The 12,413-nt window shown below is 36.0% G+C and overlaps 2 protein-coding genes across 3 annotated transcripts; one reads left to right on the plus strand and one right to left on the minus strand.

Moving 5' to 3' along the window:
- Positions 1 to 1,322: 1,322 nt before the first annotated feature.
- LOC107218189 (Golgi pH regulator A) lies at positions 1,323 to 8,489 on the minus strand. 2 transcript variants are annotated; one of them, XM_015655976.2, is made up of 10 exons: positions 8,425 to 8,489; positions 4,860 to 4,989; positions 4,615 to 4,732; positions 3,864 to 4,027; positions 3,386 to 3,492; positions 2,876 to 3,286; positions 2,571 to 2,752; positions 2,204 to 2,389; positions 1,996 to 2,061; positions 1,323 to 1,884 (listed from the first exon to the last, which is right to left on the minus strand). In XM_015655976.2, exons 3-10 carry the CDS (start codon positions 4,654 to 4,656, stop codon positions 1,684 to 1,686), a joined length of 1,359 nt encoding a protein of 452 aa, XP_015511462.1. In that variant the 5' UTR covers positions 4,657 to 4,732; positions 4,860 to 4,989; positions 8,425 to 8,489; the 3' UTR covers positions 1,323 to 1,683. The 2 variants fall into 2 exon arrangements, with proteins under 2 accessions (XP_015511462.1, XP_046596078.1); XM_046740122.1 differs by lacking the exons at positions 4,615 to 4,732; positions 4,860 to 4,989; positions 8,425 to 8,489 and adding an exon at positions 4,148 to 4,477.
- On the plus strand, positions 4,291 to 9,206 carry LOC107218190. Its single transcript, XM_015655977.2, has 11 exons — positions 4,291 to 4,301; positions 5,585 to 5,710; positions 5,921 to 6,047; positions 6,179 to 6,323; positions 6,569 to 6,844; positions 7,219 to 7,393; positions 7,584 to 7,766; positions 7,971 to 8,172; positions 8,454 to 8,689; positions 8,807 to 8,992; positions 9,070 to 9,206. The coding sequence occupies exons 2-11, from the start codon at positions 5,593 to 5,595 to the stop codon at positions 9,156 to 9,158; spliced, it is 1,737 nt and encodes a 578-aa protein (XP_015511463.2). The 5' UTR covers positions 4,291 to 4,301; positions 5,585 to 5,592; the 3' UTR covers positions 9,159 to 9,206.
- The last annotated feature ends 3,207 nt before the right edge of the window (positions 9,207 to 12,413 follow it).

Consider the following 12,413-nt stretch of genomic DNA (forward strand, 5'->3'; position numbering starts at 1 on the left):
CGTGACCATGTTTTGAATTGACCAGTGTTTCGTTGGTGTTCCATTTGCTTTTGATTTCCGAGTAAACAAAAACAAACGGAATTAAATACTGAATCCTTGAATTTTTTTTCGACCGTTTCGGCTCAAGAAGATGTATTTTCATTAATAACTATTAAACAAATAAAGAAAACGATAAAATAGTCCGTCAATCGAAAAGTAGTATTCCTTTGAATATGCGTATCGAATTTCAAGTTGCTTCATTGATTACAGCTCGAAATATCGTGTGCGCCATTTGGATAAACGTAGTTTCAAGAAAAATGATCAAATTTTTTTTTTAGTAAATAATATAATTTACAAATCTTAGCGTTAATTTTACTCTTGACGTTTAAAGAGAAAACATGAATCATTTTATTTTGATAATTTCACAGTAGGATAAACCCTTAATTACTTGAAATTTTTATCAGTTTTATGAATTATCAAACCTTTTAAGATCGTTGAAAATGAAAAGAATGTTGATTCGTAACTGAATATTTACAAATTAAATTTATTCTCGAGCATCTGAAGGTTGAGTATCTAACACATTTTTTTTCACGCAGATACTGCCGCATGCCCGTCGACTTACGTTCGTGAAATAAGCCACAGAAACAATATTTAGCTTTTTTTCTTAAGATTACTGATATCTGTACACACTGACATATACTGTAAATATATACACAATATATCACTGAAAAATACGTTTCGATACGTTTGCATTTTTTGGACTATTATGATCTTGCAATTTATAATGATCCCTACACGGGAAATTTGGTACAGTTTCTTGATGTCACAGCTGTTGCAACCCCACTGAAATTTGAAATTTCACCCTTATGGTGCTTCGTGACTCTCTGTGTATATATCTGCGATATATATCCCATAGGGTACTCAAAATTGACTCGACGTGTTACCAACAGCATTCAATTTGAAAAGATCAGCTCGATTTAATTTTAGGAATACTTTTTGGCCTTCACAAGGAAAGTAACCTTTCAGATGAACGAATAATCAGCATCCTTAGGCGCAAATCTCTATGTTATATTTTCGTTCGCCGCATTTAATGTCTTGAACAATTAATAAAAAAAGTAAATATGTAGTTCTTCTCAACTTGTAGTGGAACATATGTTTCTCACTCCCCCCCCCCCCCCCGAAAATTCACGTGCAGCAGTTGGTTTAAGCCAACAGAACTTCTCTGATGCATGTTCATGGTAGGTTTTGATTACATCCTTCAATAAAGCTTCTAATAGAGAAAACCAAGCACCGGAACACTTATTACTAACATTGACAAATGAAGCGTTTGAATTCAGCAGCTCTTAACAAAAGTATTTTTTTCAATTTATTGTTAAATAAGTTGATGCAGGATATTCTTCAAATTTGGAAAACCTTGCCTCTCAGAAGTCCGAGTGTAACTTCCACTACATTCATATCACGTGATCGTAACGTTACTTCACTATTGCTACACTATATAGTTGGGTCGTGGTTTACAGTTTTCTGGTTTAACACACCTTTTATGATCGATTAAACAAGTTTGTTTTTCCCACTCTATCAATATCAAGTTCCGTTATTTATTCGCGTTTTGCCAAAGCGTTTCGGAAAGTTTCAGAAAAGAATTCAACATATATAATAGTTAAGTGTGAATCGTTTGGATACGTTAAAAAATAATTTATTTGTGCTTTAGGCACGCTCCGTAGGAGCCTGCTTATGAGCCAGATATAAAAATACAATAGAAGATAGCGCGGACACAAGGAATATCACATCGAACCATCTGTGATAAAAGTTAAACTGCAGATCACCAAGAACTTGCGTTATAATCACACGATATTCGGCAGGCATGTTCATTCGCATGAGAAGAACGGATGAAACGAAATACATCCCCTGAAAAGGCATGTACACTAAGATTATTGAATACGAATTTGATACTATTGTCCTATAGATAAAGTAAGCTGATTAAACTTACAGGCTCTATTATATTCGAACAAAACTCACCATTATTTGAGCTAATATGAGAACGATTATGTTAGATGATTTGCTGCTTGATATCGCGTAGAAAAACTGAAAAACATAAACACATTACTAAATAAATAGGTCCGAATAGCCATCTGAAGTCTTCTTCTTTTCGTTTGTTGTCTCGTATTACTTACTGTTATGAAAAGCATTATTCATTTTGTTTGTAAAATGTGAACGCTGTGATTACCTTTGTAAGTGTCAGTAGAAGCCCTCTGATGGACGTTACGACTATGCACCCAACTAGATAGAAGGAAATGTGCTGCGACCAGAAAGTCACGTCAATGTCAAATCCGATCCAATGTACAGCAATTTCCATTCCTCGTGTAACGGGATCCTTTTTGCCTACCCGGTCGAAGACAATATTAATTGTAGACTGAAAAGAACGTTTCTCACGTCAGTTAAAAAGAAGAACGTTAACAGATGTTCAACGATTTCGAAACACAATACATCACAATATATCACATATTTTGAGTCAAAACTTCGAAAATAACTGAACTTTGAATGAAGTAAGCAAAAAGTATTTCTAGTTATCCTCTATATTGATTTATTCTTACAATGAAAATCTTCCAGCTGCAATAGAGGGAGAAAAAGTAACCGAGAAAATTGAAGTACTTCCCCTGCCACGTAGCAGCCCACTCGAGTCGTTCTCTGGCGTTTTGGATGTCATGAGCTTCTAGGAATAATTGTCGAGACAATTCTTCCAGTGCCGCAACTTCTTGCTGAAGTTGTTTTATGTCTGGAAGCAAATTCGTCGTCTGATAAACGTGAATAATTCAACTTTAATAGTCTCGAATCTTGGATAATAATCAATTTCTACATCTTTAGTGGACGAAAGAACGGTGAGTGTAGTGACACGCACTTTCCTGACTTCCTTTACTTCCTCCCAAAGGAGCCAGCATTCCCCAGAGGCGGGATCTGACCTCAGGCTGACCAGCGACTTCCCCTTTTTTAGCTAAGGCAATTCTCTTTTTCTTAGCCACTATCATGTCCATCGTCTGAAGTAGCCTCCTTTCTACTGATTGTACATCTGTGTAGGAAACAGGCCGCATAAAATAAGCCATTGATGAATATGGGTAGTTGACCGCTCCAAACCCTGACAAAAGTGCCATCACCGTAACACCAATAACTCCGATCCGACTGACACCTTGTTCTATGGACAGTAGACCCTTTTTGGGACTAAGGATAGGAAAGGGATCTCCGACTTTCCAAAACAGGTACAGGTAAAAGAGGTACACCAGCACCGTTAGTGGCCTGATTAAATTCAGCCTAACTGAAATGTGAAAATGATTTAGACAAAAAATATTTTCCAAAGGTAGCCGTCATAGCAATTGATTTTTAACATTGCTGAAAGTTTCAATTTTCTCCTTACCAAATCTGATGTTACTGATAATAAAGTAGGCTATGTAAAACGGTATCAACACTATCACCATGAACAAAAGCATGTACAGGCCAGTGTTCCAATGGAAATACCTTGAGCTGAAAAAGGAGTTCGAGATATATGAGTTGGATGATAAATCAGAGTAGAGCACGTTCTGCATTATAAGAGAATAACATTAGCGTGTAATTGTTATTCAAATGTTTGAACTTGATTTAGCCTTTCTAATTTTATACAGTAATTTTATAATCTGCGAGTAACTATCTTGATAGATGAAAAGGTATGTAAGAGGTGAAGAGAAAAGAATGGATAGATGAAAAAATATAGCATTGAGTTTTGAAAAAATGTAATCAGATAGCTGAAAGTTTTTTGGAAGGATACTTTCAAACTCTGTCTTATTTTTTTCAAACCGTCAAACTATGCAGAGATTCATTTGATCTAGATATAAGGTTTTTTTACACTGTTGACATACCTGAAATCCAGCACATCGATAATCTCAAATATGATGAGTTCAAACATTGTACAAGATAACGAAAATGTTGTGGAAAAAATAAGCTGCACCAATCTGTGGTGAACTTCGTAATCCCGAAATAATTTCTTTACAAAGAATACCCATCCTCCTAGGAAGAAGAGTATCTGGAACCAAACGTGATAGACTCATTAAAGTTTTAGTTACGCAGTTCATTAAATGATACAAGTTTCAGAAATGAATTACATCGTCAATTTTATACAAAACCCTTTTTCGTTTGTTCTTACATCATGTTTGCTGTTATTTATAATACTGAGCACGACAACCATTGGAGTAGAATATTATTAAATATCTAAGCAGTTGAAGCCGATATTATTCGTACCAGAAAAAAATTGATGATGAGAGTAATTACTGAAAACTGCGGTGAAATTCTGCATTCAGGTACGCGATAAATTAATTATTTCGAACAAAGTAATATGACAGGATCTATAATGAAACCAGCTGTTGATTTCGTCTTCTGCGATAGCCTTGCCAACTTTGATTAAATACAACATTTAAAATTACAAAGTTACTGATTACAAGAAAAATCGCTCAAGGAAATTTAATGCTTTACACACGCAGGCTCCAATAATCGCAAAGTAACTCTGCGTGCATGCAAACGAACAGACTTGAGTGCGTACGTGGAAATTTTTAGGTTAGGATAGGTGAAACGAATGTGAAAAAAATAGACGCTGATCGTATGTTGACAACTTACCTGCGTCCCAAGGATCACACACGTGTCCTCTAAAAAACCCATCTTGGGCCGGACCAGTTTTTTATCGAATTGTCACAACTACGAATTCATTATTCCAAATGTGACAGGTACACAACACCTACAACAATATATGTCTTCTGAACAAGTTTCACACCGGCCGGTATTCGATACATCGATTATACGCATACACGTTGATCCAATTCCAACCTTTAATGTTCGGACGTGAATTTATCAAAGGTTTTTACCTTAATTTTTAAACTTCTTGCCTTCGCATATTCTGTTTTTCTGTCTCCCAATTCCCATATCGTAACCAAGTATGGCACATAACTTCGTAAAATTGCTGTATGAAATACGCGTCTGAGCTCTCCTAGATTCCTTGAAGCAAAATCGGCAAAATATATAATTAATAAATGAGCTGCCTCGATGCGTTATAATTTTTGACAGAACCTCCGAAAAATTTATTTTCTTCGCTTTAAGGTCAATAATAGTAAATATTGCAAAATCATCAGGACTATATTCCAGACATGACAAAGCTGAAAATAGTGTAAAAGACGTTCGAAATCACAAAATTCGTTGGTAGAGAAAACTTCATTTTTATACCGAAGGCTCTAATTATCTCAGAATTTTAGTTCATCTTTTTGACTTGCAACGTCGGTTTCGAGACGACGAAATTCGGACGTTGATCGTCCTTTTTCAGTCTTACTGAGGACTTCTGACATCGGCATTTTTTAGGAGAAATGGTAGGTAAAAGGAGTATTGGTCGCGGGTTACTTCAAAATCAAATAATAAAATCGACCGTGTTCGAGATCTCGATTGATTGTCCGAACATAATCATGAATCGAATTACAATCCCAGATTCAAATCCTAGTTCAAATTTCCAATCCCAAACCACGATCAACGACGGTTGAAACCGTTGAAACACAGTGCTTTGCAATTACATCGTGTGAAAATTTTAATTTTAATCAAACAGAAGTGAAAATGGCCAGTGAAAATACTGGAGGCTTGAGCGGAGCGTCGTCCATAACTCCAGAGTTTGTAAGAACTTTGGAAACTAGTCTGCACCACAATATAGCCCGTCTCGAAAATACCATTAAACGTAAGTCGGGTGATTCTACATATTTTCCACATGAATAATAACTGCCTTTCGTTTTTATTGAAGGTACTTCACTTAAGAATTAGCCCATCAATTTTTATCAAATTAATGTATTTCTTTGCTATACAGTATTTGTGTTACATTCGTATTGAGTATAATAATACCGAACTCAACAATAATTATCCTTTTAAAAATGTATCGTTTATTGGACAGAATACAAAACTAGGAATGCAACTTTGAAACAAGAATTGGAAAGCAAGGCCACTAAATTGAAGACTACGATGCAAGAAATACGAGGTCGGAAAAAAAGAGTCGAAGAACTGAAAAATACCCAGAAAGAGTAAATGTTGACTTTAAGTATGCAGGTGGTGCTATGTTTACATCTGCTGCTTTCAAAAAAAAAAACATTTTCTATATTTTCAAATAAATACGTAAATAGCTCAATCGCTCCTTCATTTTTGTTTTCAACAGCCTGGATCAATCCAACATAGAATTATCTCTCTACGCATCAAAGTTGAAGGCAGACTTGGAGGCGTACGAGAAAGAGAATATCAGACTTCGTAATGAGCACCAGGAAGTCCTGGACAAAGCTGATGCTAAGTGGGAAATTTACAAGGTAAATATAATTCCATTCTGATAATTCCGTTCCAACAACTGTTTTTAGTTACTGAGAACCCATTCTTGTTTATTGCCGAAATGAACAGAGTATCAATATGAAAAAAAATTATCACAGACCATTAATTGCATATATCTATAAACACAATTAAAAATATGTGAAAAATTTTCTGTTATCAATCCAATACATATATTGATTATTTTAGTTTGTAACCAGATATTAAGATTAATCGTTTTTCTATCCAGGCACAGTATGAAAAGCGGCCAATGGTCAAATTGATGAGGCAAGAAGAAGTTAATTTAAAAAAATCCAAGATTGAGCTGATGGTCAAGAAGAATAAGCTGATGGAACTGAAAAAAATGATTGCGACACGCGAATCCATACACATGAAACAGAGGAATTGTCTCGTAGTAGAATGCGCTAACATATATAAGGAGGCTGAATCCGGGAAAATGAAAATACGTTCTGCCTTGAATACTCAAAAAGAGCTGCAAGAAAAATTAAAGCAGCAGGAAGCAATGGTAAACAGCTCCTTTTTCATCATCTTGTACAGTCATAATAAAGAGCAAACAGTATTCAAAGAATACGAACGGAATTGTACCTTTGATTTAAGATTCTCACCGTCTAACTATAAGAGCAGTGATCTTTCTTTTTTTCTTCAGAATTAGCAAGTATAATCATACAAATTACTTATGCTGCTATCATTTGCGATTCAGGTACCTAAAGTTGTAAGAGCTTCACCACTTCTACCAGTATCTTTTTGTGGAATATTTTGAATTTTGTAGATATTAACATTCAAGAATCTCGAAAACTTTAAGAGGAATTATTGATAAAAATCGTTTACTCCATCAAATTATCAGTGTATCATTTCACAGTTGACTCATTTCTTTCACAGATAAAAAGGTTGGAGGATGAGGAAAAGGAGAACTTGAAAATGGCACAAGAACAATTAGCGGCTGGCAAAATTACAAAAAGAGATTATAATTACACTGCATCACAATTCGAGCGTATTACAATTCCTCCCAAAAGCGTCCCACCAACTTTTCCTGACTGGTGGAGCGATAAATCAGGTAAATGCATTGAATTGTCTCACACCAATATCTTATAGAGATGTTTGATCGAGCAGTATTAAAATATGAAAGCTCCAATAGAGGAGCTAGACATTTTTAATACGACTATCCAGTGCTAAAATTTGTGGCAACTTCAACAATATTCTTCATGACCTTCCTTTACTTGAATTTTTTTTTCCCACCTTTATAGACAACATTTCCATCACCAGTGCAATGATCGATGCCCTAACTGAACCAGCTGCACAGCTGCAACTAACCCATGTAACGAATGCTGAAGTAGCTGAAGACGGACAGTCACCCGATCCTCATCAGAGTAGTAGTCAAAATATGGATACTGCTTGCTTTGCAGAGTCTAATGAACAAATAATTCCTGGTACGCATAAATATTACGAGTAATAGTTAATACTCTGTGTTTAGTTGCATTTCAGTGACATACCCCAAAGAGAACTTGTATGAATATATACTTTATTATGTCTTGCAGAATATCCTTATGGAATCGACACACTATGTTCAAATCTTCAAAGTCTTAATCAATGTTATTATTTTTTTTTTCCTGCATAATTGCATTGTATTGCAGATGACGAAAATGGTCAGGCTGCGGCGGTTGATCCGGAGGTAATGAACCCATTGACAGAACCTTCTTCCAAAGATGCAGTCGATAAGAACATATGCGAGCGGACAGAGGCACTAAACGAGGGAAATATTCAGCCAAATCAGATTAGGCAACAAAATTTGAACGAACACGAGGCAGTGGAAGAAGGAAATAGCGTGGGGCAATGGTGAAAATACCTTATACTATTTTCAGGTTTAGTGACAAATTGTGGAACGCCATCTAAATTTCTTTAACATAAATATTCCTTGTAATAATTTTTGCAGGTATAGTTCATTGCTCATAATTATTGTAATGGATGCAAAAAGATATCACTCACAAACTTACTGTACATAGAATTTTTCGGAAAATTCTTAAACATTTATTTCCCTGAATATGAGATATATTCTTCTATAATACACTGAACCCTCGTTTCACATACATTTTTCACAATCATAAAATTCTGACTAGGCTCAACTTGGGTGTCGTCGATTATTGTACACACGAAGAACCTGACGCGAAGCGGCCAAAGGTAACCAGCATTGCATCTGTCAAGTTCAATGTCCCCCCGAAGATGACGGGGTATTCAAAATTGAAACAACAGCCTCCACCATCGCCAGCCTTGTCAAATATCGGATCGATATCCGAATGTAGCTGGAGACCAAAACAATATCCGAGTCTCTCTAGTTCAACCTATTTCCGAGCAGGTGAGTCCAACATTCTAGCTAGCAAAAGAAAAATGTGCAATTTCTTATGAGGTTTTACCAAGTCAAACTAGTTTAACCTATTTAATTAGTTTACCATACCTTCGTTACATTTTGTAGATCGTTCGATTCTCAGCTGTGATCAGGATTCGCAGCAATCTGCGGATACAATGGAGCGATTTCGTTTGATGCTGTCACCGCAGCCGAGTCTAAATGAGGGTGAGAACTGGGATCAAGAAGGGAAAAATCCACATCAGACCCCTCAGCCATCTAGACCTGCATTTCTCACAGGCGAAAAACATGCAGGTATTCGGTTACAGACAAATGCAGTAATTCGAATATTCTAAATAGCAAAGACTTATTCCTTTCTATTTTTCAATCAGCACCTTCGCCTTTCGTCAACATAAGTAACAATGAGACATCGACAGCATCTCGTGGAAATAAGAGCAAATTTTCGCTGAACATGTTTTAAAGGTAAAGAATAACCATTAGAGTTCAGCATATCAAGATGTACTCAAGACATTGCATTACGTTGATCAATGTCTTACATGTTCCTTGATTCTCTAAATTTTTCGCTAATTTAATCGTAATAATATTTTAATCCAGTTACCTATTGGACGTGATACTTTAATACTAGTTTATAACGGTACTGTTTGTTACCATTTTGCAATAGTAGATTACAATGGGTGATCGATAGTAGTTGACTTTGAGTAGGTCGAGTTCACTAACTTACTCTTTGTAACAATGACTGGTAATACTTTTAATTAATTCAAAGTATGTTAAGCGAAAATTACTACTACTAAACCCACACATGTAACCTATGCTCTATCATTTATAAAAGTTCTACCCATTATGCTGAATATCATTATAGTATATATCGTGATGTAGGGTGTACCAATGAATCAACGGGAATAAGAAACATGTAATAATTACTCATAATTTACTGCTAAATCTAAATAGCTCGAGCTAAATTTAGATAAAGAATGATATCATTGTCTTTCACGAGATATTATCTCTAGAAATTTCACATGTGAATTTGTTGACAATAAATTACCATATTCATAATTAAGGATACAGTGGATTTCTCGTTCGAGTTTATGAATCCTTTGGCTATACTGGCACAAGTTGTAGCAATACGTCGGCGCACGTATATATAACTTACACAGACGATTATGTTGTTAGACGAAGAGGTAAACATATGTGTATCATACCTACTCATAACTATCACTAATTAGTTATGTAGACTGTTGTATATCCTGAATGACCTAGTGTAAATGAAATACGCACCGCGACCTTTACCGCGCATATTCTAGAGCTGCACTAGGCCGGTCGGTCGCTTTCTTTTATAATTTAGAGAGGAGCGTGTGAATTCGTACATCGCTCACGGTGGCTGCGAAATATTTCTACGATATACGTTAATTGCTATAAGCTGTTTAATTTTTTTTTTTTATACCAAACTGTTTTACAAATTCTCTTACTCAAATTTTTACCGACCGTAATATCCGATTTTCATTGAATTATATTTATATTATACAGTAGATTTGGTGGTATTTGATTTATTAACGTGACCGCTTGGGAATAAAATTATAAAACGTCACGATAAGCCCAACACTAAATCGCGAACCCTACAACAAGTATTATTTTTTTCATTCCCACGATAATACGCCTTAGAAGTAGAGGGGGAAAAGGAAATTCTCTTACTTCTTTAGCAAATCAGGTGTCATTTAAAGTATCGATTACAAAAGTAAATGTGTGTATGTAAACATGGATATGGATGTTTTTTTATTCAATTGCAAATGAACGTATACTGCGATTGCTAAATTCTTTCGCGCGTTATTACCGCATTATACTTGTATTTCTTTTTTAATATCACAAGTGCTATCATAGAAGATATATCGAGAGACGATTCGTTCTCACTGATATCAATGCTGGAATTTGCGATGCTAATAATACATATCTGCTCATCTTCTCCTCGTACTATTCGATCGAGCCATGTGATTATGTAGAAATGAGAACAACAATTACGACAGCCTCTGCATTCTTGAGATTACGACGTATGTACGCCACTGTACGGTAATGTGCATATTTTCATTTAATCAACCGTTATGCGATCTGGATCCATAATTTTTTTCCGCAGAAGTTTTCGTTTTCCGTTCGCAAGTTTGTACTTTTACCTAATATTACTGTAATTTTTTTCATCATTCTTTACATTCTTTGCTGTCCTATTTACGTGAGGCAAGTAAGTGAAGGAAACGTACATTAATCAAGTAAATTAATTACTCCGAGATCCGTAGACCATCATCAGTAAAACAATTGCTGACTATTACACTTGATGTTGTTGATTAGTTATTCACAATAACGTAGTTAATTATTTAAAAGACTTCGGATCTTTTTAGTCACCAATTATAATTCGTAGTACAACCCGAGTTGTGAATTTAATTAATTTTAATCGATCAATTCCAGATTATAGAGATCCAAATTTCAAATGAGCCAAAAAGAAACGAAACTAAATGAAATCGTAATGAGCTTTCCAAACTAACTGTTCCTGATTTTTCCATCTTGACAAATTAAAAAAAAAATACCTTTTACTCCTTATAAATCTTACAGATACCGGAATTCGTATATGAGCTACGAGTAAAATTCCAAGAATTTTCGTTGCTTTTTTCTTTGACATTCATCATTACACGTACGTTCTTTTGATTTGGTTTTAATGTTGTCTTATTTTTTTTCTTACCTCTGGCAAACTATTGGATCGGGTAAAATACGAATTGAAGAAACAGACGGTACGTATGTGTGCATATCAGGGATTCGTATATAAATTCTATACCGCTACCATATTACGTTATTGCATACATACGCACGAATTCATATCTCTGTCGTTATTTTTCACTCTGTTTGCAAAAGACTCGGGTATTAGAGATGCAAAGTACACGTATATACGTTGTGTTATAAAGTAACGAGCCGCGTATAACGAAACGAGTGTAGTTAGATACTTGATAAGTTAATACGTTACACCTACCTATGATACAATTCGAGGATAAGCAAAAAATATGACGAAAACTCATTCGAACGCAAAGGAGTAAGTTGTTTATTTCTCGCATAAAAAATAGATTATAAAAAACAGACAACACTTTTTCCCACCCCACTCCCACCGACACGTCCAATATATTAACTTTACGTACTCCGCTGTTCTACGCATTCATCTCTCTCTCTTCTTCTATCTATCTATCTATCTATCTATATACCTCTCTCTCTCTCTTTCTCTCTACCCCTCCATCTCTATATCTATCTCGGCAAGAGATTCCAGCATTTCAAGGAGTCGTTCGATCCAACTCGATAATAATTATTCTCCTCCCGGTCTCCTCGCTCCTAGGGCGGGGTGTCGGTTGCTTGCCGTCCCCTGCATCCTTGTCGCTATTCTCTCTTTCTCAACGCAGCTCAAGAGCTCGCGGTGATACCTGTAGATTTCGTACCCACACCCATGTAACTCACCAGCGTTCCATGTACGTACATACCAACTCTCGGGCACGCTGTTCTCGCGTGTCCCGAGTCTCATTCCTCGTAAGGTGGGGACGGAGAGGGGTTTACCTCGGGCGCGGAAGAGAGAGAGGGAAAGGGAGAGGGAGAGAGAGAGGAAAAGAGGAAGGGATATTGCCCCTACCGACGAAAAGCACCTGTTGCGCTCGCCCTGGCGACTCCGGCGCAACCTGGGGCTCCTCAGTTGAGT

Source organism: Neodiprion lecontei, chromosome 5, assembly GCF_021901455.1.
Source record: "Neodiprion lecontei isolate iyNeoLeco1 chromosome 5, iyNeoLeco1.1, whole genome shotgun sequence".
NCBI lineage: Eukaryota > Metazoa > Arthropoda > Insecta > Hymenoptera > Diprionidae > Neodiprion > Neodiprion lecontei.